Genomic DNA, 24,832 nt, shown 5'->3' on the forward strand with positions numbered 1-24,832 from the left:
TCACTGAAACACTCAATCCTAAAAGAGATGTGTCCATCACAGGTCTTCCCAGGGCACAAGCACACGGAAGAAGAGGAGACAGAAAGAGGGTAAGAGCCAGAGCAGATGGAGGACACCAGAAAATCAAGGCCTTCTAAATTAGCATGACCAAAGCTCACAGAAACTGACAGAGACTGGGCCTGCATGCACAAGGCCCTTACAAGTTCACACCAAGTTCCCTTCATATATGTTATGGATTCCTGTTCACTGTTTTTTTCTAGAATTTCTGAGTTTGTGAATGATTGGCCCTTTGATGCTTGTGCCTTCTCTTGGGCTTTCTTTCTCTCTGTTTGTTCATCTTGTGGACGTCCAGTGTGTTGGTTTTGCTTTATCATATCATATCATATCATATCATGTCATGTAATATCATTGTTGCTGTGAATCCTTCTTGCTTTCAGAAAGACAGAAAGGGAGTATATCTGGATAAAGGAGAGATTGAGAGGGACTAGAAGGAGTCGAGTGTCAGGAATTCTTGGAAGGCTTTGCTGACTGGTCAGAGATTGAACTATATCATGACCTGGCAGCTTTTTCCAAAAGCTAGCAACATGGAGTCTCCCTTCCCAGTGAAACTTCCTGCTCTCTACATGCCCTTATCTGGAAAATGTCCCTGGGCATGTATGACTGACCTTATTTGAAAGCTGTCTCTAAGTCAGATGCATGATTTATCCTTCACTTGAACCTTGGTACAGATACGTACTAGAAGACTTGTACAAGGAGCTCTGTTATATGACCCTACTGCCACATAAGAAGCCTTGCAATAGGAGCGTGCCACTTAATGAAAATTAGAGTTTGTCCACAGGATCTCCAATCCTATATATTTCTTACACTCAGGAATAAAGCTGAAGTGATTCACCGAAGCCATTCTCCAGAGATCTGTCTCTGTTGTACCCACAGCTTCTAAACCCTATTGACCACTTCTGCTTTCTCCATCCTCATGAAGAAACGCAGGCAATGATCCCAAGGAGGAAACAGAGTCACAAAGAATCAATAATCCTGATGCACTGTGTGAAAAAAAATCCAATGAAAGGAAAAAATGGCAAAAAGAATTTTAAAAAATAAACCATGTTTTTATTCTGGGTGAAAGGTTAATAAAATGGTAGAAATATGACTAATATATGTATATATGTATGTGTTATTATAATCAACTAGGCTCCATGACAGAGGAAATGTAACAACATATTAAGTGGAGTAGTCTAGTTTACCAACCTCTGTTACTGTAAGACACTGTCACATTTACCTTAGATTGGAAAACAAACCTGAAACTTCAGAAAATGTCACCAACAGACATTATAGTGGACTAATTATTTTAGTTGTGAGTCAGCTGTCTGCAATTCATTGTGACCTTTTAAATGTGCTTGCTAGCTTAAAATGCAGGAATTTTCTTTATAAGGCAATGAATTTAAAGGAACAATAGACAATTACAGTGAAAACATTGTTAAATGTATACATACAGATGATATATATGTATATATGTGTTATATGAGAATATACATATAAATGAGATATCACATATAACATATATATGTATATAACACATAAATGTAACATGCATCAGTGCAGCAATTTTTAAAACAATATGACAGTGCCGCCTATAAATTTGGAAACCACTGCGACTCCTAACATCCTTTTTCGAGGACAGTAACAAAGAAACACAGACCAGCTAGGCAACAAAAAATAAACAAAAAGCAAACATTACTTCCCACAGTTATATAGAGTGTTCTGTTTGGTGTCTGGTGAAGAATAGTTTTCTTGTGAGACTTTTGTTTGTCTGTAACCTCATTGCAGAAGAAACAAGGGAGTTCTCTAATGCCACTGATGACTTCAGGAATCCCCATCCTGAGTGCTCCACCTATGCTTCAAACATTTATCTTTGAAATGCCCTGTCCTCTGAAAGGTACTACCTTTTGCCTATTTGTATTTCTATACCTAGGTAGAGTGAGGCACAGACCTCAACACATTGCAGTGCCTGAAAAAAGGTTTTTCAATATTTATGGAGAAGGGAAACAGGAAGAAAGATCAAAGAATGAAGGTTATACACGGCAAGAAACTGGATCCCAGACGTTGAAGTTGCAGTTTTTCACCATCCAAGGTTAACCTTGTTGTGGTGATTCTGGGCAGAAAGGGAATATTGCACATAGAGAAGAAGGTGAATGTTTTAAAGGTTAATACCCAAGACAAAGGAATAAAATTCAAATAAGAACATACACCACAGTGTGGCAGCATATGATGGCTTGTTTTCTATCATGATTTCTTTTTCAGATTCAAGACAATGAGAATTAAAACTCACTACAAACACAGATGGGAAGAAATAAGAATAAGACAAAGATTCATCAAAAGAAGTGATACAGATGCCTGTCCCACTGACTGGAATCCCACAGGCTTTAGCATATTGTGAAACTGGAGGGAAACCATGGCAAACGTGGGACTGGGGAGAAAGAACTGGAAACAGGACATTGAGACTCCATAGCTATTGAGGCACGTGTCTGAGTTGTGAGGAAAAATGTCTAATTGCCTTTCAGATAGTTTTCAATCTCTTGTACTGGTAGTTGGGTTGACACCCTATCAAATAAAAGAAAGATAAAATTGCCATAATCATGAAGTCAGACATAGAAACAGAGCATCTTCCTTTTTAAGGACACTAAAGTAGAAAGGGGATTTATTTTGAAATTGGAAGGGTACCTTCTTTATGAGAGGGCATAAGTACAGACAAGAGTAATATAAATATGATCAAAGTACCTTAAGTGCGTGTGTGATAATTTCATATTGAAACCTGATATTTTGCACTGTTAATATAAACTGTTTTTTTCTTTTCAAAAAAAAAACCTCACTGTTATTAATTTAGGTGCTTCAGAACTGAAGTAAGAACCCTTCATGGGAAGCAAAGCATGTTCATTAGTGGTTTACAGACGGGACGCTTTCTGCTTGTTTAGTTAGAGTTTGCTGTGGATCTCTCCTTTTTGTACTCATCTCTGTATATTATAACACACTAAAAATATAGCAACTAAATTGGTAAGGCACAGTTCCTCACTCTTGTAAATATAGAAAAGCATCTAGAAATAAATTAGCTAGTTCAGTTATGTGGACTTTTTTAGCATTTAATTTCTGCTGTAGAGTAAGGCAAAGAAACTGTCCTTACTTAGAGACTGTGACTAAGGACGATGTTTTATTTTTATTTAAAAATTTTATTATACGCCATATTTTGATGATGTTTTGTCATTCTCTAATGCCGTTTAGATCTTCCTTACCACTCTACCCACTAATTCATGTTCCTTCTCCTTTTCTCCTTCCAAAAACTAAAACTAAAAACAAACAGAAACCCAGGAAGACAAAAATAGAAAAATAGAACAAAAATACATTAAAGCCCCCTCCCCCCTAAAAACAACACATCAAGAGCAAAACACATTTTGTTTTGGCTAGCTAATTCTAGGGTTGGGGCTTGCCCTAGTGGGTTGATATATTCACTGGACTCCACTGGAGACAATTCATTTTGCCTTTCTCAAGCAGGTATTGCAAATAGCTTCTTGGTTAAGGGTAGAACTTGGTGTCCACTTCCCATCTCAGAGCTGGGGTTCTTACCTGTTTTGAACCTGTGAATGTCTTCTTGGTGTCGTCACAGTCTTCATGAGTTCATACGTGTATTGTTCCAATTTATTTTCAGGCCCCCAAAATGGATAACTGTCTTTGTGATGGGGAAAAAAAAGGATACCTAGTAGTCGAAGAGAGGGAGCAATAAACCAGGACAATACGCATAAAGCCTTGAGAGGTAAGGCTTAATGTGTTGTGTAGAACTATCCATTCCCAATGCACAAAGACAGAAAATAAAATAAGTAGAGAAAAAAGAAAAGGGTGTTTGCTAAATTTATTCTCTTAAGGCAGAAATAAGCAGATGACTGGAGGATGCTCTAGGCGCAAACAGCACAGATCATACTGTATTCATCATAATGTTAGCTTAAAAACTCGATTTAGAGAAGTATTTCTAAATCTCATATATTCCATTTGTACATACAGCCTTCCCTTGGTCTCCAAGAGGGAATGGTTTTGGGACTCCCCTGTGGATAGTAAAATCTGCAAATGTTCAAGCCCTTTAAATAAAATGACAGAATTTGCATATAACCTATACACATACTCCTGTACACTTTGTCATTTTGAGATTATTTATAATACCCAATATAGCACAAATGCTATGTGAATTGTTGTTTGTGTTGTTTAGAGAATAATGACAAGGAAAAATGCTCCTGTACAGTCAGAAGAGAAGCAATTCTTTTTCTTAATAGTTTCCATTAACTGCCTGAATCTGGCCAGTTAAAACATGTGTTTGCCGGGTTGACTACATGTATGTATTTGTGTATCCATATAAGATTGCTTTTTCTTGAGACAATAATTTCATGTTTGTTCCAGCACTCAAAAAGTTCTTTAAATAACAGCAATAAAGAAAGGCTACTGTGTGAATGAAAAGCACAGTCCAGCTCTTAATAAGCAAATCTGTGATGTTGTTTATGAAGAATCTATGGCGGGTGGTGGTGACATGCAGTTATCCAGGAAGATTGGAAATAATTCTACAACAATCTGGAAAACACAAGTTTAGGTGTGAGAAAGCCTCTATAAAAATAGCTTATGGTAGATGAAGGGGGGAATCTAGAAGTCTTGTTTTAAAGGTTTGGAAGTTCAGAGAAAGGTTCTCTCCTTTAAGGCAGGACTTGTTTTTATTAGAAATACTTATATTTCATATGATATACTCTGATCGCAATTTCCTCTTCCTTACTTGACCAAGATCATCTCCACCTATTCAACCCTATGGCTTCTTTCTTTTCACTTTAGAAAATAAACAGGCAAATAAAACAAATAAAAAATAAGTTATAATGAATTTAAATCAGAAAGCAGAAGCTCTCTCTCTTACAGACACAGACATACCACACACACACACACACACACACACACACACACACACACACACACACTACAAAACCAGAAACAATAATATCCAAGCGAAAGACCAATAAAATTGAAAAACGCCCCACCAAAACTGTATGAGATAAAAGTACCATTGAATTAGTTTTATGTTGGCCATCTTCTGTTGGCATGGAGCTTATCCTTAAGTTTATATATCCACTGAGACTCCATTGGAGGAAACTAAATTTCCCTTTGACTGACAGTTGAAGAGAGTTTCTTTGTTAGAGACAGGAGCTTATGTCCATTTTCACTTCTCAGATTTGTGATCTCATATGGCTTGGACCTGAGTAAGCCCTGCTCATGTTTCCAGATTCTCAGTGAGTTCATCTATACCTTAGTGCTGTTGTATCTGGAAGATAATGTACAGCTTATCTTATACCTTGACCTTTCCTTTCCTGTCTCTACTGAGCAGATTCAAGTCCAGTCAAACCAAAAACTATATAGTTAATTCAAATAATTTCAAAACAATGTGTATTAAAGTTAAAAACACAAGCTACCAAGAAAGAGGAATTCTTCCTAACCATGAACGATAATTAAGATGCAAATTTAATTTTGGTTTTTGTTTTTTTTTCTTTTGGTTTTATTTTTCCATATATTTTTATTTAAATTTTTACACATGTCACTTTCAGTTCCTTCTCCCTCCCCTCTTCCCTCACCTCCTCCCAACCCGTCACCCCCACTCCACTCCCCCCTCTGCTCCCCAGGGAGGGCATGGATCTCCATGAGGGATTTTCAGGGTCTGTCATCCCGAGAAGGGCCCAGGTTCTTCCTCATGTGTCCAGGCTAAGAGAGCATCCCTCCACGTGGTATGGGTTCCCAGAATCCTTCTGCATGACAGGAATAAATACTGCTCCACTCTCCAAGGTCCCACAGATTGCCAAGGCCTCCTCTCTATCACCCAGGTTCACTGGGAGGGTGTCTGGATCAGTCCCATGCTGGCCCCTCAGTCATCAGTCTGGGGTCCATGTGTTCCCCTTGTTTAGGTCAGCTGCCTCTGTAGGTTTGCCAGTCCCATCTTGATTCCTTTGGTCATTACTCTTCTTTGCAACTGGGTTCCAGGAGTTCAATTCAGTTCACAGCTGTGGGTGTCTCCCTCTGCCTCCATCAGCCATTGCATGAAAGTTCTATGATGGCATATAAGGTAGTCATCATTCTCATTATCATGGGAGGGCATTCAAGGTAGCCATGATGCCAGTTGGTGTCGTTCTTGTAGATCTGTGAAGATCTCAATAGTGCCAGATGTCTCCTCCAACTTATACTGGCTCCCTCTTTTCTGGTATCTCCCATCCTTTTCTCCTCTATTCATACCCTGGCTCAACCTGTTTTTATTTTTAATAAGAGCAGCACAGCAGAGTGGGATCTCTTTATTACGAAAAAGTACCATCTAATAAAAGCAATCATATACTTTTATAATTCTTATTTTATGACAAATATTGTTATTGTTGATTCATAGGTTCACTTAAAGGTCATTAATGGATACCAGAATATTACAGTGCCGATTTGACAAGTAACAGAATATTCATATAGCGACATTGAATCATCTCACAGGTCACTGACTATTTGGAAGGAGAAATAACTTCTACACTGAGATGTGTTGCAGCAATTTCCTCAGTAAAATGAACGTGCTTGACATTATGCATGGTGAAACAACCTGACATTACAGATCTCCTGGGGAACTGAATGTCAGGAATACAACCTCACCTATGAACTATTACTGCCCAGAGTAGTGTTTGACCAAGACCTAGTTCTCTGCTATACAATTAAATTAGATTATGACTAGTCTATATTAAGATGTACTATGAAAATGCATAACAGATTTTAGAGAGCTAGAGTTTAAAGTACTTTTATTTTGGTTACACGATGAAATGATGTATTTAGATATACTGGAATGAGTTAAATGTTAAGCTATTACATTTCTTCTTAGTTTTGAAAGTAGCCATAAGGATATTTTAAGTTATGCATAGGACACCAATTACAACTTTAATGAACATTAGTACTTTAATTCTGCCTTCCCTTTTACAAAACTGTAGGTGCTAGAGCATTAAATTAATGATCCTAGGAGAAAGTAATTAAGCAATTTCAAATTGTGGGATGGTACACCCTACAACTGTCCTTATCTCCTCAGAAAGTCAACATCACAGAAATAGGCAGATGTTTAAACTCAGGGACTAAGATACAGAAGAGGAAAGGCAATGTAACCACATTAGGGTTATGAAAGTGGGATTGCAATGGTTGTGAACTGTATATATGTATAATTATAATTTATGGAGACAGATGGATAGATAGATGATAGTAGACAGACAGACACTAGATGATATTACAAAATGGTTGTTACTTTTAAAGAGATACTGTAGTTCCACATAAGGTCATAGTTATCTAGTTATGTGTTATTGGACAGTCACATGGTGTGGTGTTTTGAAAGACAATTGCCCTGAAAGGAATTGGCATTAATGGGAGGTGTGGCCTTACTGGAATAGGTGTGGTCTTGAAGGAATTGTTTCACTTTGGAGGCATGCTTTGAGGTCTCATATATACTAAAGCCACACAAATGAGACAGTTCCCTTCCTGTTGCCTGAAAGATGTAGAACTCTCCGCTCCTTCTCCTGCCCCATGTGTCTTAGCATGCTACCAAGTCTCACCATAATGATAATAGAATGAACCATTGAACTGTAAGCTGCCACCACAATTAAATGTTTTCCTTTATAAGAGTTGTCATCATTATGGTCTCTTTGAAGCAATGGAGAATTAAACAGAATTTGCTACCATGGAGTGGTATTGCTGTCATAAGCCTGACCATATTACGGTTTGAAGGATTATGGACCCTGGGACTATGGGTTAGAAAAGCAGTTGAACATTTTAAGTGGTGTTTAGTGGGTCATCCTGGTAATCACAGTGTTGCTGTGTGTGATTTGAACTGTGGGGGGCTGGCTCAAGATGTTTCAGAGGAGAAGGACTCTAATACATTGCCTACAAATAATTCTTGTGATAATTTGGTTAAGAACGTGACTGCTTTTTTTCCCTCCTTTGAAAAGTTTGCCTGAGGCAAAGGTGATGAGTTTTGAATTCCTTGGCAGAGGAAGTCTCAAAACAGTCTAGTATAGACACTGTTGTGTGGTCACTAGTGTTGACTTTAATGATGGTGTATAAAGTAAAGGAGCAAGCTGAGCAAGAAAAAATATTTATGGAGAAAAGAAATACAAAAAAGTGGGATGGATTAAGTCCTGTATTCAAGGAGATAAACATATTAAGAAGTGGAATAAAGGGAGTTATGACCTCTGGGTAAGATCCCACCCAGGTAAGTTCCCAATTTATTAAAAGGAATTAAAGAAAACTCATAGTCAAGAGCAGTGGAGCACAACTTTAATGTCAGCACTTGGAAGGTAGAGGGTGGCAGATCTCTGATGTTGAGGTCAGCCTGATCTACAGATCCAGTTTGAGCACAGGCAAGCTTAGGCAGGGCAGGACAGAGAGCTGGTAAAGAGATCATTGAACTAGGGGGGCATGTTCCATCCGCAACAAGCAGGAGAATTAGACAACTTTGGCCCCATGGTTCCAACTTTAGAGTCAAGATAAAAGAGAGGCATTATTATGGAACCTTCTTCCTAGATGACAGAAAGTCACTGAGGCGAGGCATGTGTCATGGGTGTCCCTGGATGGATTCCTGGAGAAGCCATTGCATGACGCTGTGAAGGTGAAGCCTTGATTGCCTTGAGGATACCAAGATATTGGAGATGCCAGAGCTATGGGATACCTGCTTAGGAACGCATTTAATAAGAAGTGGACCCAGGTCAAGAGAAAGACTGTGCTGCAGTCAGCAAAGCTGAAAGGAGTTGGAGATCTGGAGTGTGATTTGACAACAGACATTGAGGCTCACAGTGCGGATTTTGCCCAGCAGGTTTTCAGTCTTGCTTTGGCTTAGTATTTCCTCCCTTTGCTACATTTTAGAGTGGTAATTCACATCCTATGACATTATTTGTTGGAAATATGTGATTACTTTTTTAATTTTGATTTTACAGGGGACTACCGTTAAGAGACTGAATGAATCTCAGAGGGAACTTCGAATTTTAGACTTAACCATGTTTGAGACTGTTATAGACTCTGGCAACTTTTGAAATTGGATTGAATGAACTTTGGCATTATGATATGGTGACATCTAAAGCTTTTTACTAAAACTAAATTTTATTATTTTGCTTTTTGAGACAGGGTTTCTCTGTATTGTTTTGGATCCCGTCCTGGAACTCACTCTGTAGACCAAGCTGTCCTCGAACTCACAGAGATCTGCCTGCCTCTGCCTCCCAAGTGCTAGGATTAAAGGCATGTGCCACCAACACCCAGAAAAACTAAAATTTTATTAAAACTAAATTTGAATAGAAAGGAAAGCTGAATAAAACTGCCACCATTATGTATAAATGTTTATTTTAATTAGAACATCAAATAATGAAAATATTTGGTTTTGCCTTTCCAAAGGCATTGTCACAGCACTACGTCAACTTGGCAGAATTATATATAATTGGTATCTATTTGACTATATTTAAGATGTGTCATTCACTTTCTAAACATATAAAGAAACCTATGCTCTTTAAGGGTTTAAGTTCAGGTCACTCTTTAAAGCAAACAAAATAGAAGACATTATGAGGTCCAAAACTTCAGTGACAAATTGTAACATCGGTGACAATTATTGTGATTTGTTTGACCTAAATCTCACTAGTACAATGTACAATGAGTAAAATGTATAGGCACACTTCAAAATGAGCATATGTGTTTATACCCTTTTGACTCGAATATGGATATTGCCACTGCCTCTACAATTGCAATAAACAGGTGTTTATTGCTCACCAATAGTTCTACCACTTCATATGTCTAGCAAAAAGTGCTGCATAACCAGGCACTTCTCCGTTTGTACCTTTTCACGTGCCAGGGAGTTGTAGGGTCTCAGCCACGGATGGCGAATATCTGAGATCAGAACGTTGTGAAGCCAATGAAACAAGACCAAACAAGGCACATTGAGGATAACACACTGAAACTGACATGTTAGGGAACACAGCAGAAGAAATCAAGGCTAATTCAGATAGCTTTGTGGCCTTTCTATAAGAAATGTTCATTATAATATACATACAATATTGGCATCAATATACTTTGATATTTTGTCCTTTATTTTTACTTTGTTTTTTTACTTCTCTGAAAAACTAATAACAAATAATGTCTATTTTGTGAAAAGAAATATAAATTATAGAAATTTTGTTAATTTCTGAGATTTATAAATTAGAAAATTACATCTTCCACGGTTCCCTTTTGTTTTCATTTTTATATGCATTACAGAAAAAGTCCTCTAGGTGGCAGCATTTACACAGTTAGAAATAGTTTTGGAACTAATTTAACTCTAAAACTGACACAATAATTGATAAGACAGAAATTATTCTTTGCACACTATGTATCTTCAGTATTTCCACAGAGCCATGAATTAATCGCTGACCTTTATTAGTACATGCTTGCTCATTCATTTACCTGTTAATACAATTACATTTTTCCACATTTGCAAAAACAACTAAGGTGACCCGAAAGCATTAAAATAAATATATATTATGCATTAGTATCCTTAGGAGAAACTAAAGTAAGATACATTGCTGTATAAATAAATATGAAAGAGACCTTAACCACATGATTACTATCTGTTTTTAAAAGCTTAGTTATTATCACATTTGGATGTCATTGAAGAAATTTTTTTGGAATTTATAGTATTGAAATGAGGACCAGTTCCAAAATTGCTGCCATATTCAAAATAGCTATGAAGTGGAAACAGTCTAGAAAATCATAAATTAATTATAAAATTTAAGGCAGTCAATATTTTGTCTGTAAACTTCTAAGAAAGTTCAATAATTTTCATTACTAACCTACAATATCAGCTTTTAGTATCATAATGTGTATATTGCACTTTGTTATAAAAATCATAATCATTTGCCATATTCACTGAAAAACTTTTTCATATTTGAAAATAAAGATAGACAGAAATTTGACAGATAGGAGCTTGTGGTTGAATTGCATATTTTCTTTACTTTGTATAAATTTAGAACATTTGCCATTCGTGATTGGCAACATTTATTTCTTAGAATGTTAACTAACTGCACAGAACTATCATTGATAATATTCTTAACAAATATCCAAAGATAAGAATTTTGCTGATACTATAACCTTTTGGGATGACAATTTAGAAACCCTCATATGAATTCACTCAAAAGACAAGGTAATAAAATATTAGTGAACTCATCTAAATCAGGCTTAAATGTGGTTAAAGGCCTAATTCAAGTAAGATAATTCTTCGGTTTTAGTTTTGATGTCAGTGGGTAAGTTTGTGGATGCTGAGCAAAAAGGATTTTCTTTTGGGACATATTTCACTTAAAATATACCTTCCACTTTGTCGATTCCTCTTTAGACTCTCTGGTCTAGGGGAACAGGCAAGAGGGGATGAGATGAGGATTGGAGGGAGAACTGTGGTTGTAATGAAATTTTAAAGGGTAAATAAATGATTAACAAAACCTGAAAATAATAATAAAACACTTCTTCCACCAAAACTTCTCCCATCAGTCAAGTGTTCCCAAAGGTGTGAACTGCTTTTAGTTGAAAAGCATTAAAATAAGCATTTTAATTGTAGATTTATTTCCTTTAAAATTACAAACATAGAAATTAGGTTAGCACAGTTTGTTTTCTTTAGTCTTTTGTCAATGAATCAGGATAGAGTCAAGTTAATTTTTCCAATGTCTGGGGTTATGTCTTAAGGAGGTTAGGACTGTAAAAAGCAATATTTATGATCAAAAGGTACACAGGAGCTTTAGAGAAACTGAGGCAGAGTATTATTGTGCCATGGTGAATGGGAGCCAGGTACGTAACCATGGTGATTATGATTCCTTCTTCGAATCAGCTTCCTGTTTCTTGTTCTTTCTCCATCAACCACCCATTGGCAACCTAATTTTAAAAAATGAAATCCCTCCTGCATATACACCACTTACTGTTCACAGTGCAATTAGTTGGATCCTGGATTATTTCGTACAGACCCAGCTGTCTTGAAGAATGTGATCATTGGTCCATCTTTAGTTTAGTATTTGTATAAATGCAAATAGACTTATGGGAGGACTTCATTGGTTCTTTATGTCATATGGTGGGTAGGTCTATGTTATTTGAAGATACCTGCTTTGTTCGTAAGCATATAGGTAGGCTGGGGATCATGACATTTTCAAACATATAGGAACTCTCACAATCTCCAGAAATTGCCTAAAACTTTCTACTGGTGTTAAAACTTGCCATGTACTCCAAAGACATAGCTTCCTTGATGGGCACGGCAGGTGCTGATGTTCACCGTTCTGTTCTAAGAATTCTGCCTTCTTCAGAGGGGTACCTGACCCTGCCTAGACCTGGTCCTCACTCTCAGCTCAAGGTAAAATTAGAAGTTAGCTCTAGAGATCTAATCTCACCAAGGAAGATACAAGCTGTACAACATTAATATTGAAGCAATGCTTGCCCGTCTAGACTGGGTGAGCAGTGATGTTGAGCACAGGTGGAGTAAATGTGAGAAAGGGTGGGTCAGAGGAGCCCAAATCTTCATTCTCTGATTCCTGATGCAAGGCAGGTGCAAGTAGCTTTCTACTGCCAGTTAGGCCATGGTTGCACTGCTCTGCCTCCCTTACTGTAAGAGCAACTATGCCCTGCCTGTGATCCAAAGCAGATCTGGCCTCTCTTTAGTGGCTTTTTGTCAGATACTTGGTTACAATGTCAACAAAAAATGAGAAGATACTAAGTAACTCAAAATGTCCCTTACCTTATAAAGAAACCAAATTTAACTTATTGGTATGTATGAAATAGTAAACTCAATGAACAATTTTGCCAATATTAAGTCTCAAAACACACTAGGTTGCTAATACACTTATATATACATATTTATTTTTATATGCATATCACGGTTGTATACATGTATCAAGGTTATATGTATACATGTTTCCACATGTGATTGTGTGTAAAGAAATCAGTGGTGAACATTAAAACAAGATAAAGAGTGAACATTTAAATTCTAGCAGTGAAGAGATAATTTCAGGAGAACATTGAATTTGAGGACAGGAAACCTTGGGATTTGGAGGAAGATGCTACTCCACTGAAATAATTAATTGAATAAATAAGTAAAAATAAGTCAAAAAGGAAAACTGTAAAATGTAAAACAAATGCTGTTTCTGTTAACAAAGCAGAGAGATTTAGGGTAGAAGCCTAAGCTGTTAAAAAATTAGCTCATAAGAGGACACAGATGAATTAGGCTTGAAGTGTCTGTGTGTGTGTGTGTGTGTGTGTGTGTGTGTGTGTGTGTGTGTGTGTGTGTCCATGTTTGACATAGTATCTCTTTATAGTGCTAGTTGTCCTGGAATGCACAACATAGATCAAGCTGGCCCTGAGCTCACAGATAGGTTTCAATTTTTATTAGGTACTTCTTTATGTAGTACACTTTCTAAAATATAATTCAAGTCAAATAATTATATTGACACAAAATTGTCCCCTGGTATGTTCTTTAATCATATCACATTACTCTCCAATTTGTGTTTTTTTCTAATAATTAAGTATTTACCTAAAATATTTCTATATCTATTGGGGCATCATCATCATCATCATCATCATTATTATTATCATTATTATTATGTGTTGTTGCTGTCGCTTTTCTTGTAAAATTCTAAAGTGTCATTTCTTTGATGATAAGGAACAAAGAGTATTTGATATTAACACTACCACCCTTTTACCATAGCCATTAAAATTACCTTCATTTATGCAACTGCAAGCTAAGTAAATTAAATAAAGAGATTTGCCATGAAACTGTAGGTGTCAAACACAGGCACTAAATGATTGCTGAGATGGTGTCTGAATAGTTTTGAAACATAAACATTTACGTTCCTTCAAAAAATTCCTTGGAGTACATGATCATTTTATATTTACAAAGATAGTGCCCAAGAAAACATTCTTAAATAGGCTGCCTTATGAAGTGTATTTCCTAAAGTATTTTAAATGAATATATTGTGTGTTACGTTTCGCTTTGAACCATTATTTATTTTGGTTACTCACATGTACTGCCTGAGAATGTCACAGCCACTCCATCAATGGGCCAGCTCTTCAATAACTTGCCTGCTCAAAGATAACCCCTGTCTCTGAAAGCCAAGAAATTCCACTGAGTCCTTCTAATCCTTCACCGTATTTCACCTATCAGTGTCCTGCACACAAGAAGTTCATACATCGGTGAATGACATAGCATTGTACGGTTAAAAACCTCTGAGAGGCGATTAACAGTATATTCTACAGAGTGAAATTTCTTTTTTTCTTCCTCCCTTCCTTCCTTTCCTCCATCCTTCCCTTCCTTCCTCCCTCCGTCTCTCCCTCCCTCCCTCCCTCCCATTTGTCTGCTTGCCTGTCTTTCTGTCTGCCTTGACAAGATGTCATATTAACTGTAACCCTATCTGACCTGGAACTCATTATGCAGCCAGGGTGTCCTTGAGCTTGCAGCAATCTTCTGGTCTCAGACTCCAGATTCTGGAATCATAGGCAGGATTTACAATGTCTGAACAGGATAAGGTTTTTATCTTAAAATATTTAAGGGCATATAACTACATGAAGAAACATGGTTTTACATAAGCAGAACGTTTCTGACTCAAATCCCAGGGAAAAATGCAACAGTGTTTGCTGAAGACAGGGGAAGATCCATCTCCATTACACTGCTGCACTGTGAGGAAGAAATAAGCCAAGACTGCAACAGTCAACAAAATGCAAGCTTTTCCTGATTCACCTGGATGGAATTAGAATAGGACCCTGCTTGAAATGAGGTTCTGAGAAACTCTGAGAGGAAAGCTAGGCTTATCCGCCTTGCTCTACATGAGTAAGTCTATTTATGTGCATCTTATGTAACGAACTGGGCCTCGAAAGGGAAGTCATGTGAGTAGAGGTTTTAAAATAAACCCTGAAAACATTAAAAGAATAAGAAAGGAGGGAAATGGACAGTGAAACTACCCAAGATTTTTGCCCCAGTTAAAATGAAATTTTATTTTCAACAATATATGCTTTAATGGAAACATAAAGTTAAAACATAGTACCATTAAAAAATTAATAGATTATTTTTCCTAATTGCATTTTTGCAAATGTAGTTGTACTTGCAATGTGTACTAACATCTCTGTTGTTATGTATCGATAAAGTTTCTTGCAAGCAACATGCACAGTTGTTCTCATCAGTATACATTATAATTGTCAACATGTGAACTGAACAGATAACACTCCATATTTTAATCTAACAAATTTTAGTCTACCTTTACAATACAGAATCAGGAAAAAATTCTGTATTTTGCTTACAGTTACACAGGCTTAATGAAATTATTTAAATTGAAATATTACATAGCTACTTTATCATTTAAAAAAAACTATACCTTTCCTACATAAGCACTGGCTGCTGCAGTCACACTGATGAAAACATGTACTACAAAAGAATTGTCTATACATAGTTAAAATCTTCTGAAAGCCACGGGAAAATCTGGGAGCTCCATATGCTTCTAAATTTGTGTAGTGACCATGATAGAATAGAGGTTCTGGAAAGTGTCGGTTTACTTGGAATAATGTTCAAGGCACTGATCTGATTCTTATAATCCGTGTCACTCATGAAAACACAGCAAACTGTTTTAAATTTAGATCAGTCATTCAGAAAGAATGAGAGATGTCACCAGGGCTCCATGACGATTTGATTACCTACATTAGGTTGCCTTTAAGAAAGCAGAAAAGAATGAGAAAAGCAGAAGAAAGGCCTGGAAAGGGGGAGCTGATGATGACTAAGGGAGCAAAGGAATCATGCAGGAGTGCATTACACTTCTTCAGTTTGCACAGGCTTTGGAAGGTGCTAATTTCTTCCTGTGGTGTTAAAATCCTACATTGTCATTTTCTCAAGAGTGGTGATACACATAACCCTTAACATCTTTAACACATACCTCCCCCAGAAACACAGTGCAATAGCCTAGTCCTTTTCTGAAATGGGTACAGTGACACTGCTGTGACATCGGAGCCCTGTGATGGAGTCACTGTCTGTTAGATACAGTGCCAATATGGCACTGTATAGAGCCACATAAATACAGAGCACATAAACATTTTTATTTTACTTTTAACTTTGAGTGGAACGTACAAGCCTTGCTCCTAAGGTCTTGAAATCCTCGAGGAGGGCATCTGAGAACTCTCAACATCACAGCCTGTGTCTCTTATATAAAATGTAACTCACAGGGAATGCCTTTATAATCTTTGTGTGAAATGTAATTTTAAAAATGCTGCGCGATAACTAGAAAGTCATACACGAGAATCCAATTAAACTGAACTGCTTAATAATTCAGGTTATTATGTGTCATTGCATGAAAATTATTGTTTAATATATAAATAGAATGATGCTAAACTTGTGGGATGTGAAACAATCGCATTAACTCCACATCGGTTTCTATGCAGACGAAGGCATTTTAGTCTCTAGTTAACTGACCATAGGTGACTTAGATGTGTAAGTGTCCCATGACCTAGATAGCCAGGAGAGAACAGTGTGGCTCTTTATTGTTGCCCATATGGTATAGTTCTTGAAGTACTAATCAGGTAGTCAGGGTAAGAGCATCATGTTTCCTGGCTGTGAAAATATGCATTGTTATGAGTGATAATTAGTTAAAGCAGTCTAGTTGGAAAAACACATACATATATACAATGGATTATTTACACACAACAAGTTAACTACGTGGCTATGTAATGTTTTTAAATACACCCAAATATACAATTAAGTACAGCCTAAAACAACAGGTATTTTTCACAGTAAAATGAACAATAGTCTCCCAATTCATATTTATGTAGTTATATTTTAAATAGTATAGTGTATTTGAAATTGTATAACAAATTATGCTGTGCTTGAGGCAGAAACTTCAAGTTAAATGGCAAAGGAGTATGTAATGTACACTTTTCTTCGAGGACTATTGACAAAATAATATTTCTCATCGTAGAGTTTATCAGCTGAAATAGGATAAAGTAAGCTTGCACACTCTAAAGTTAAGAGGTTAAGGAATTATATGGGTTAGGAATACCTGCATTTAGATATCACAAATAAACAGAAGATAATGTCTAAAACAAGAGCTCCATTTCTGTCTCTTAGTTGGTCTCCTCTGTAGAGAGTGTGCACATGCCTCGTTCTGGGTCTTGGGCCTGAGGATTTTATTAATTGAAATCTTGTGGACATGCTTCTCAAGCTGCGATTTGTTTCCTCTTCCCTAGCCTTCATCCTGATTCACATTGAGATCTCATTTTCAAGCATGGGGTATATAATGGCCTTCGCCAGCTAGTAAAGCTATCTCTACCCAGAGAGTCATATGACTGCTTAACAATGAGGTTAAATAATTATTATTAAGCTATGGGCTCCACTACCTGACTTTGAAATGACTGTGGTATGATTAAAATATAATTGCATTGCTCAGGAAATCAACTGGAAAGTGGCTGTGCTGTTGTTTATTGTGACTGGACCAGAAGAGTTCAGCACAGAAAATACGCAAGCATGAGAACGATGCATTAGCTTTAATTTTGTGAATGACAAATGATCATTCACGGCGGTATAATAAAAAGAATCAACCTGTAATTCACTAGCATTGTTGTATGAAGGTTGTTTTTGTTGACATTTGAAGCCTTAGGGATTCCCTTTTCGTTAAATTTGCACATTCTAATAAGATAAAAATGATAACTTAATACTTTTTAACTATGCAAACACCATTAACCTATTGCCTATAAGAAAAATGCTTTACTTCTCAAGGGGTTGAGCAATTTCATGGTGAACTTTTATACACCGCACTTTTACTCCCACTATGCACCTGAGTGAAAAGGTTTTATAGAAAACAGGGATTAAATTTTCACATCAGGAACTCATGATGTCAAACAAGGCAGCTAAAAGTCAGATTACTTATACACTATGCACTTTGGAAGTCTTGATTAGTGATTTGTTTTACTTTTAACTTAGCTATGTAAAAAATACATGCCTATGTTTACAAAGAAAGAAGTTTCAGCCACAAGAAAAGATACCCCGGAATTAAAAAGCTTTTAATACCATTACATTCTACTGCAGTGTAAGAAACACAAGGTTTAAAATAAACGCCCTTTATTTTTCTCTAAGTTAGCAAAAGTCAACCATGCATTAAGGCTTCCTCGGATAACCTTTATAGACCATTCAGAGAAAAAAAATGTTGTTGTTGAAAATTAATGGGGTTTTATTTCTAACTTTACTCAGACACCTGTCCGGCATAGGTGCAGCCAATTACACAAACCTTCCTAAGTTACTGGATTTCAAAGATGAGTGAGGCAAACCCTGACAAGGCTTTAGGGGCACTAGTACAGGATTTAGGCTGACCCTTTCTGAAGTAGCCCATCCAGCCCTGGTAAGAAAATGAGAAACAGACTTGTAAAGCTGTGCTACAAAGCTGGGGTCAGAGACATGCCTGGCCGGGAAGTGGATCCCGCAGAAAGTGCAGAGATTCAAGGAGCCTTTTGCAGCTCGGCTAACAGCTGCTGGGAATTCCTTCCAGCCCGTCTGAAGCAAAGTTCGCAGTTAGGTGAGCTGGGAGCAGGCTGGGTTGTAGCCTCCATTCTGGCGAGCTATACTCTCAGGGTTCTCTGTGAGGCAAAAGCAGGAGGGCAGAGGCGGCTAGGATCGGGCGCAGCAGCTCCTGGGAAAGGAGACTTCTCGTCCCGGGCAGTGGCCATGGCTGTGTTCCGGGACCCCAGAAGCAACGTTCATTTTCCCCGGCCTGTTTCAGTGACCCGGCGCGCAGTAAATGCCCAGATTAATTTTCTTTCCATTTCCACCGAGACTCAAGTACCTACTGCCCTATCTTTAGCTCTCCGCCCTCTTCGCCCTTCCTTCACAAGTCCCTGCCAGCAAATGCCTCAATTTGCAGCACCGGGAACAGAGTCGTTTTAATGGTTTAATACGCTCCAGAATTTGTTGGCCAGAATTTCTCACTGAGGGGTGGCTTCGAGTCTCAGCCGTCTCTGCTGAGCGACCTCGGCGACCCTCATCACCCCGCGGCGAGAATCCAGGTTTCCGGGTTCCGAGCGGGTGCAACCGCATCCCCCTAGCTCCGCTGCTACAAGCTCGGTTAGAGCCAGACAGCTCTAGAGCCTCCCCGGGTGCTCGCCCCTGCCGGGCATGCTCAGTGAGCGTCCTGGAAGCCAGCTCTCCCGGGACCCGCTTCGCTTCTCCAGGTTTTCCAGGCTGCCGAGGGACGTTGGGGAGGGGAGGCTGGAGACAGTCAGCGCCTTGTTCCGCGCCCCCTCCCTCAGCCTCTGCAGCCTCCCGCACTGCAAGATGCTGACCAATCAGGACCCCGGGGCGGGGCTTCATCCGTCACGCCCTCCCTCTGGGCTTATTGAGAGTTATATCAAGAAATTCAGTTCAGAGAGAGCAGAGAGAGGAGAGGGAGAAGGCAAGGGGGGCAGAAGAGAAGGGAAAGAAGAGAGTACGCGAGGTGGGAAGGAGAGCCTCAGTCTCCGAAGCGCGAAAGAGCTCACGGATTAAGAATTTGTCGGGCAATTGGCACCCCGGGACAACAGCCAGAAAAATCAGCATCACCCAACTCTGACGTTTCCTACCAGAAGTTAGAGACTTGAGCAGTATTGCCATCGGATGCAAATGGGAGGCTGGTTGCTGTGGGATATACTCCCGAGCTGAAGAAGTGCCACTGGATGCCGTGTGCGTTAAATACCAGAAGAGCCCAGACCCAGTGGGTAATAGCTGTAGCGAGGAAATGTGGCGAGAATGACTAACGACAAATCTGTGAATTTGTTCTCGGGAGTTGCTAATTTGCCAGCCCGAAGGCACACATTTTACAAGGAGGAAACGTTTTGCTGCTTCTGAATTCTCCCCAAACTGGTGCTACCAGATGCATGGCTTTCTATGTCTTGGAACAAATCCGTCTTAACTGCAGCCTACCGGGAAAGGGGAAAGGTTGAGGCAACTAACGTAAGTGTAAAGTTTCGCATGCACAATTGGAAATGCCGTGTTTAGTTATGCCCTCGGTGTAGACGAGGGGTGTTTGTAATTGGGTAGCCGGCTGGGGCAGAGCTCACCTACTGGGTTGTATCTGCAACCCCACCTGCACCACTCTGCTGGAACTAATCGCGGGCATCAGCTACTGTGCAGCCCAATGCAGATAAGATTAGAGCCTGGGAACTGACCAGTCTTACTCCAGTGGGTAGCTGCCTGGAGCCTTGTACGCATTTAAACTGCACTTAGAGGGGCATCTCAGCGGAAGTTCTTCTACGTGTGTTACCGGGTTGCGGTATTTATGTGTAGCAAATGTTACTAATATTATAATGAGACACCGGATTAAGAAACTGCATTTTTCCCCCTCTTGTGTGCTCAGTAGAAAAAAAAAATATTGTGGTGTTATATAGGAATGTTGGCTGTGTCTCACTTCCAACCCAGCACACTGGTTCACCTCTGTGACAAGCAATTGTCTATTATCATAGGTTTTTTTAAAAGTTTCCGTGTGTTTATTTATCTCGACGGGGGCAATGTGGAAACCTGGAGAAAGGAGAGCAGGCTCCGAGTAAGAAACATCAAGTCTAGGTTTTGTGCTTTGAGGCAATAGGAATACGTAGTGGCCAGTGACTACTGCTACTGCTGCTGCTGCAGCATGTCCGGATGCTCATTTCCCAGTAAGGATGGATGAGAAGACAGTTGAGGAACTGGGAGGATGGAAAAGCTGTCTTTTGAGAGGGAGAGATGACTCAGTGTGACAGAGAAGAAAACACATCATATCTAACATGTGACAAAGCAGTTAGCAGCAATCATAGCTAAATACTTGGGGGTTTTCACTTCATCTCAAACAACTGGGGGGGTGGGCTCAAGACGGGGTGATGGGTACAGCAGGGGGAGGGGAAGAGCAGAGCAAGAATACTTGCTTTGAATTAAATAGTGTTCTGAAAATAAAAACAAAAACAGTGTGCGGGAAATCCAGGTAAAAATAGCTGCTGTCCTTAATTCAAAAGTAGATGAATTTCATTTTCTCTTGGAAAATGCAACAAGCAAGGGATAGTCAGTATTTTTGGCCACAGAGTTAAGTTGTGAAATGTGGAGAGCAAACTGCCATGTTTACTAATATGCAGTGAGAATGTGGTTCAATGTTTTGTAACTGTGTTTTCATTTACTGAAGAATAATATTGTCTGTACAATTGTGTTGACAGTGGCTGTCTCCAAATAAGAGATGAGATGTAATGCCTCCTCCAGTCCATGCACACTGCCTCTTGCAATTCGTGCATCATTCCTCAGTGGGAACCTTTAAACTCTAAAATCCAAGAAAAGAAAATAAATACATTATCATGGACCTGAGGGATTTTTACCTGTTGGCTGCTCTGATTGCCTGTTTAAGGCTGGATTCGGCAATAGCTCAAGAACTTATTTACACTATTAGAGAGGAATTGCCTGAAAATGTGCCCATAGGAAATATACCAAAGGACCTGAACATTTCTCACATCAATGCTGCCACGGGGACCAGTGCCAGCCTTGTCTACAGACTGGTTTCTAAAGCTGGGGATGCCCCTCTGGTGAAAGTGTCCAGCAGCACTGGGGAGATTTTCACAACCTCCAACAGAATAGACAGAGAGAAACTCTGTGCCGGAGCTTCTTATGCTGAGGAGAATGAGTGTTTCTTTGAACTTGAGGTGGTGATCCTCCCCAATGACTTTTTCAGGCTGATCAAAATAAAGATCATTGTCAAGGATACCAATGATAATGCCCCCATGTTTCCGTCTCCTGTCATCAATATTTCCATTCCAGAAAACACTTTGATCAACAGCCGCTTTCCAATCCCATCAGCCACAGACCCTGACACAGGCTTCAATGGGGTGCAGCACTATGAATTGCTAAATGGGCAGAGTGTTTTTGGACTGGATATCGTGGAAACTCCGGAGGGAGAAAAGTGGCCGCAATTGATTGTTCAGCAGAACTTGGATAGAGAACAAAAAGATACCTATGTGATGAAAATCAAAGTGGAGGATGGAGGCACTCCACAGAAATCCAGCACAGCCATACTGCAGGTCACAGTAAGCGATGTGAATGACAACAGACCAGTGTTTAAAGAGGGTCAAGTAGAGGTGCATATCCCAGAGAATGCTCCTGTGGGGACCTCTGTAATTCAGCTCCATGCTACTGACGCAGATATAGGCAGCAATGCTGAAATCCGGTACATTTTTGGTGCCCAGGTCGCCCCTGCAACCAAAAGACTCTTTGCTTTAAATAACACAACTGGGCTGATTACAGTTCAGAAGTCTTTAGACAGAGAAGAGACAGCCATTCACAAAGTGACAGTGCTGGCTAGTGATGGCAGCTCCACTCCTGCCCGAGCCACAGTTACCATCAATGTCACAGATGTAAATGATAACCCTCCGAACATAGACCTCAGATACATTATAAGTCCCATCAATGGCACAGTGTATCTATCTGAGAAAGATCCGGTCAATACAAAGATTGCCCTAATTACAGTTTCAGATAAGGACACAGATGTGAATGGCAAAGTGATCTGTTTTATTGAAAGAGAGGTCCCATTTCATCTGAAGGCAGTATATGACAACCAGTATCTGCTAGAGACCTCTTCTCTGCTGGACTATGAGGGCACCAAAGAATTCAGCTTTAAAATCGTTGCCTCTGATTCTGGGAAGCCCAGTTTGAATCAGACTGCCCTGGTAAGGGTTAAGCTTGAGGATGAAAATGACAACCCACCAATTTTCAACCAGCCTGTAATTGAGCTGTCAGTTTCTGAAAACAACCGACGTGGGTTATACTTAACAACTATTAGTGCTACCGATGAAGACAGTGGGAAAAATGCAGACATTGTTTATCAGCTTGGACCGAATGCCTCCTTCTTTGATCTAGACAGAAAGACAGGAGTTTTGACAGCTTCCAGAGTCTTTAACAGGGAGGAACAAGAGAGATTCATTTTTACAGTAACTGCCAGGGACAATGGGACCCCTCCCCTCCAGAGCCAAGCAGCAGTGATAGTTACTGTTCTGGATGAGAACGACAATAGCCCCAAGTTTACTCATAATCATTTTCAGTTTTTTGTGTCTGAGAATCTGCCAAAGTATAGTACTGTGGGAGTAATCACAGTGACAGATGAAGACGCCGGAGAGAATAAAGCCGTGACTCTTTCCATTCTAAACGACAATGAAAATTTTGTGTTGGATCCTTATTCAGGAGTCATAAAGTCAAATGTCTCCTTTGACCGAGAGCAACAGAGTTCCTACACCTTTGATGTGAAAGCCACTGATGGAGGACAGCCACCCAGGTCCTCTACTGCAAAAGTGACTATCAATGTAATGGATGTTAATGATAATAGTCCAGTTATCATTTCCCCACCGTCCAACACTTCATTTAAGTTGGTGCCGCTCTCAGCCATTCCTGGCTCCGTGGTTGCAGAAGTTTTTGCAGTGGACATTGACACTGGAATGAATGCAGAACTTAAGTATACCATAGTGAGTGGGAACAACAAAGGATTGTTTCGGATTGATCCAGTAACAGGCAACATCACTCTAGAAGAAAAGCCAGCACCTACTGATGTGGGCCTGCACCGTCTTGTGGTCAACATAAGTGACCTGGGGTACCCTAAGGCTTTGCACACTCTCGTGCTGGTATTTCTTTATGTAAATGATACTGCTGGAAATGCCTCCTATATATATGACTTGATCCGCAGGACTATGGAGACCCCACTGGACAGGAACATAGGAGATAGTAGCCAGCCCTATCAAAATGAGGACTATCTCACTATCATGATTGCCATCGTGGCAGGAGCCATGGTGGTCATCGTTGTGATCTTTGTCACTGTTCTGGTGCGCTGTCGCCATGCATCAAGGTTCAAAGCAGCTCAGAGGAGCAAGCAAGGTGCTGAATGGATGTCCCCAAACCAGGAGAATAAACAAAACAAGAAAAAGAAACGGAAGAAAAGAAAGTCGCCCAAGAGTTCTCTCTTGAACTTTGTGACTATCGAAGAATCCAAACCCGATGACGCAGTTCACGAACCTATCAATGGGACCATAAGCCTGCCTGCTGAACTGGAGGAACAAAGTATAGGAAGATTTGACTGGGGCCCCGCACCTCCAACAACCTTCAAGCCGAACAGCCCTGACCTGGCCAAGCACTACAAATCTGCCTCTCCGCAGCCTGCTTTTCATCTCAAACCTGACACTCCAGTTTCCGTGAAAAAGCATCATGTCATTCAGGAGCTCCCTTTGGACAACACCTTCGTTGGGGGCTGTGACACCCTTTCCAAACGCTCGTCCACTAGTTCAGATCACTTCAGTGCCTCAGAGTGCAGCTCCCAAGGAGGCTTCAAGACAAAGGGCCCCTTACACACCAGACAGGTAAACGAGCACTTTTACTGGTCTATAAGTACTGCATACAAGTGCCCAGTCAACCAGTATTAATGTGCCAGCTGTGTATTGTTTTGGTCTAACTTTAGCTAAGTTATAAGGAGGAAAAAAAATCTTGACCCCTTTTCTATTCCTCTGGGGCTCAGTCAAGAGTTTTTAGAACAGCTTTGAAATTTCTGAGTTCTGAGAATTATTTAACCTCCCAGTTTCCTTCAAATGGCAAAAGATGAAAAGAGGAAATTATTCCAAAATGTCCCAAGATAATGTTTGCTCAAGAAGAAACCCATCCTGATTTGCCAAGTTCTGCTCATGGGGTTTCCAAATTGCCTGCTTCAAGATTTTCACATTGCCTTTTGATCTAAAAAGTCACCTTCAGATATCAAGTTTAAGTGACGTTTGAAGGTCTGACACCAAT

General features: G+C 39.5%; 1 protein-coding gene across 6 annotated transcripts in view; it reads left to right on the top strand.

Moving 5' to 3' along the window:
- Positions 1 to 19,462: 19,462 nt before the first annotated feature.
- Positions 19,463 to 24,832, top strand: part of Pcdh9 (protocadherin 9) — an 846,200-nt gene continuing 840,830 nt past the window's right edge. For 4 of the 6 annotated variants that reach the window (XM_040753774.1, XM_040753857.1, XM_005083639.4 and 1 more), the window contains exons 1-2: positions 19,463 to 20,011; positions 21,238 to 24,408. In XM_040753774.1, coding sequence (XP_040609708.1) covers positions 21,373 to 24,408 — 3,036 coding nt within the window. In that variant the 5' untranslated portion in view covers positions 19,463 to 20,011; positions 21,238 to 21,372. The remainder of the gene's footprint in view (positions 20,012 to 21,237; positions 24,409 to 24,832) is intronic. The other 2 variants (XM_013123233.3, XM_013123235.3) reach the window with 1 other exon arrangement.

Source organism: Mesocricetus auratus, unplaced genomic scaffold, assembly GCF_017639785.1.
Source record: "Mesocricetus auratus isolate SY011 unplaced genomic scaffold, BCM_Maur_2.0 Super-Scaffold_2245, whole genome shotgun sequence".
Classification (NCBI taxonomy): domain Eukaryota; kingdom Metazoa; phylum Chordata; class Mammalia; order Rodentia; family Cricetidae; genus Mesocricetus; species Mesocricetus auratus.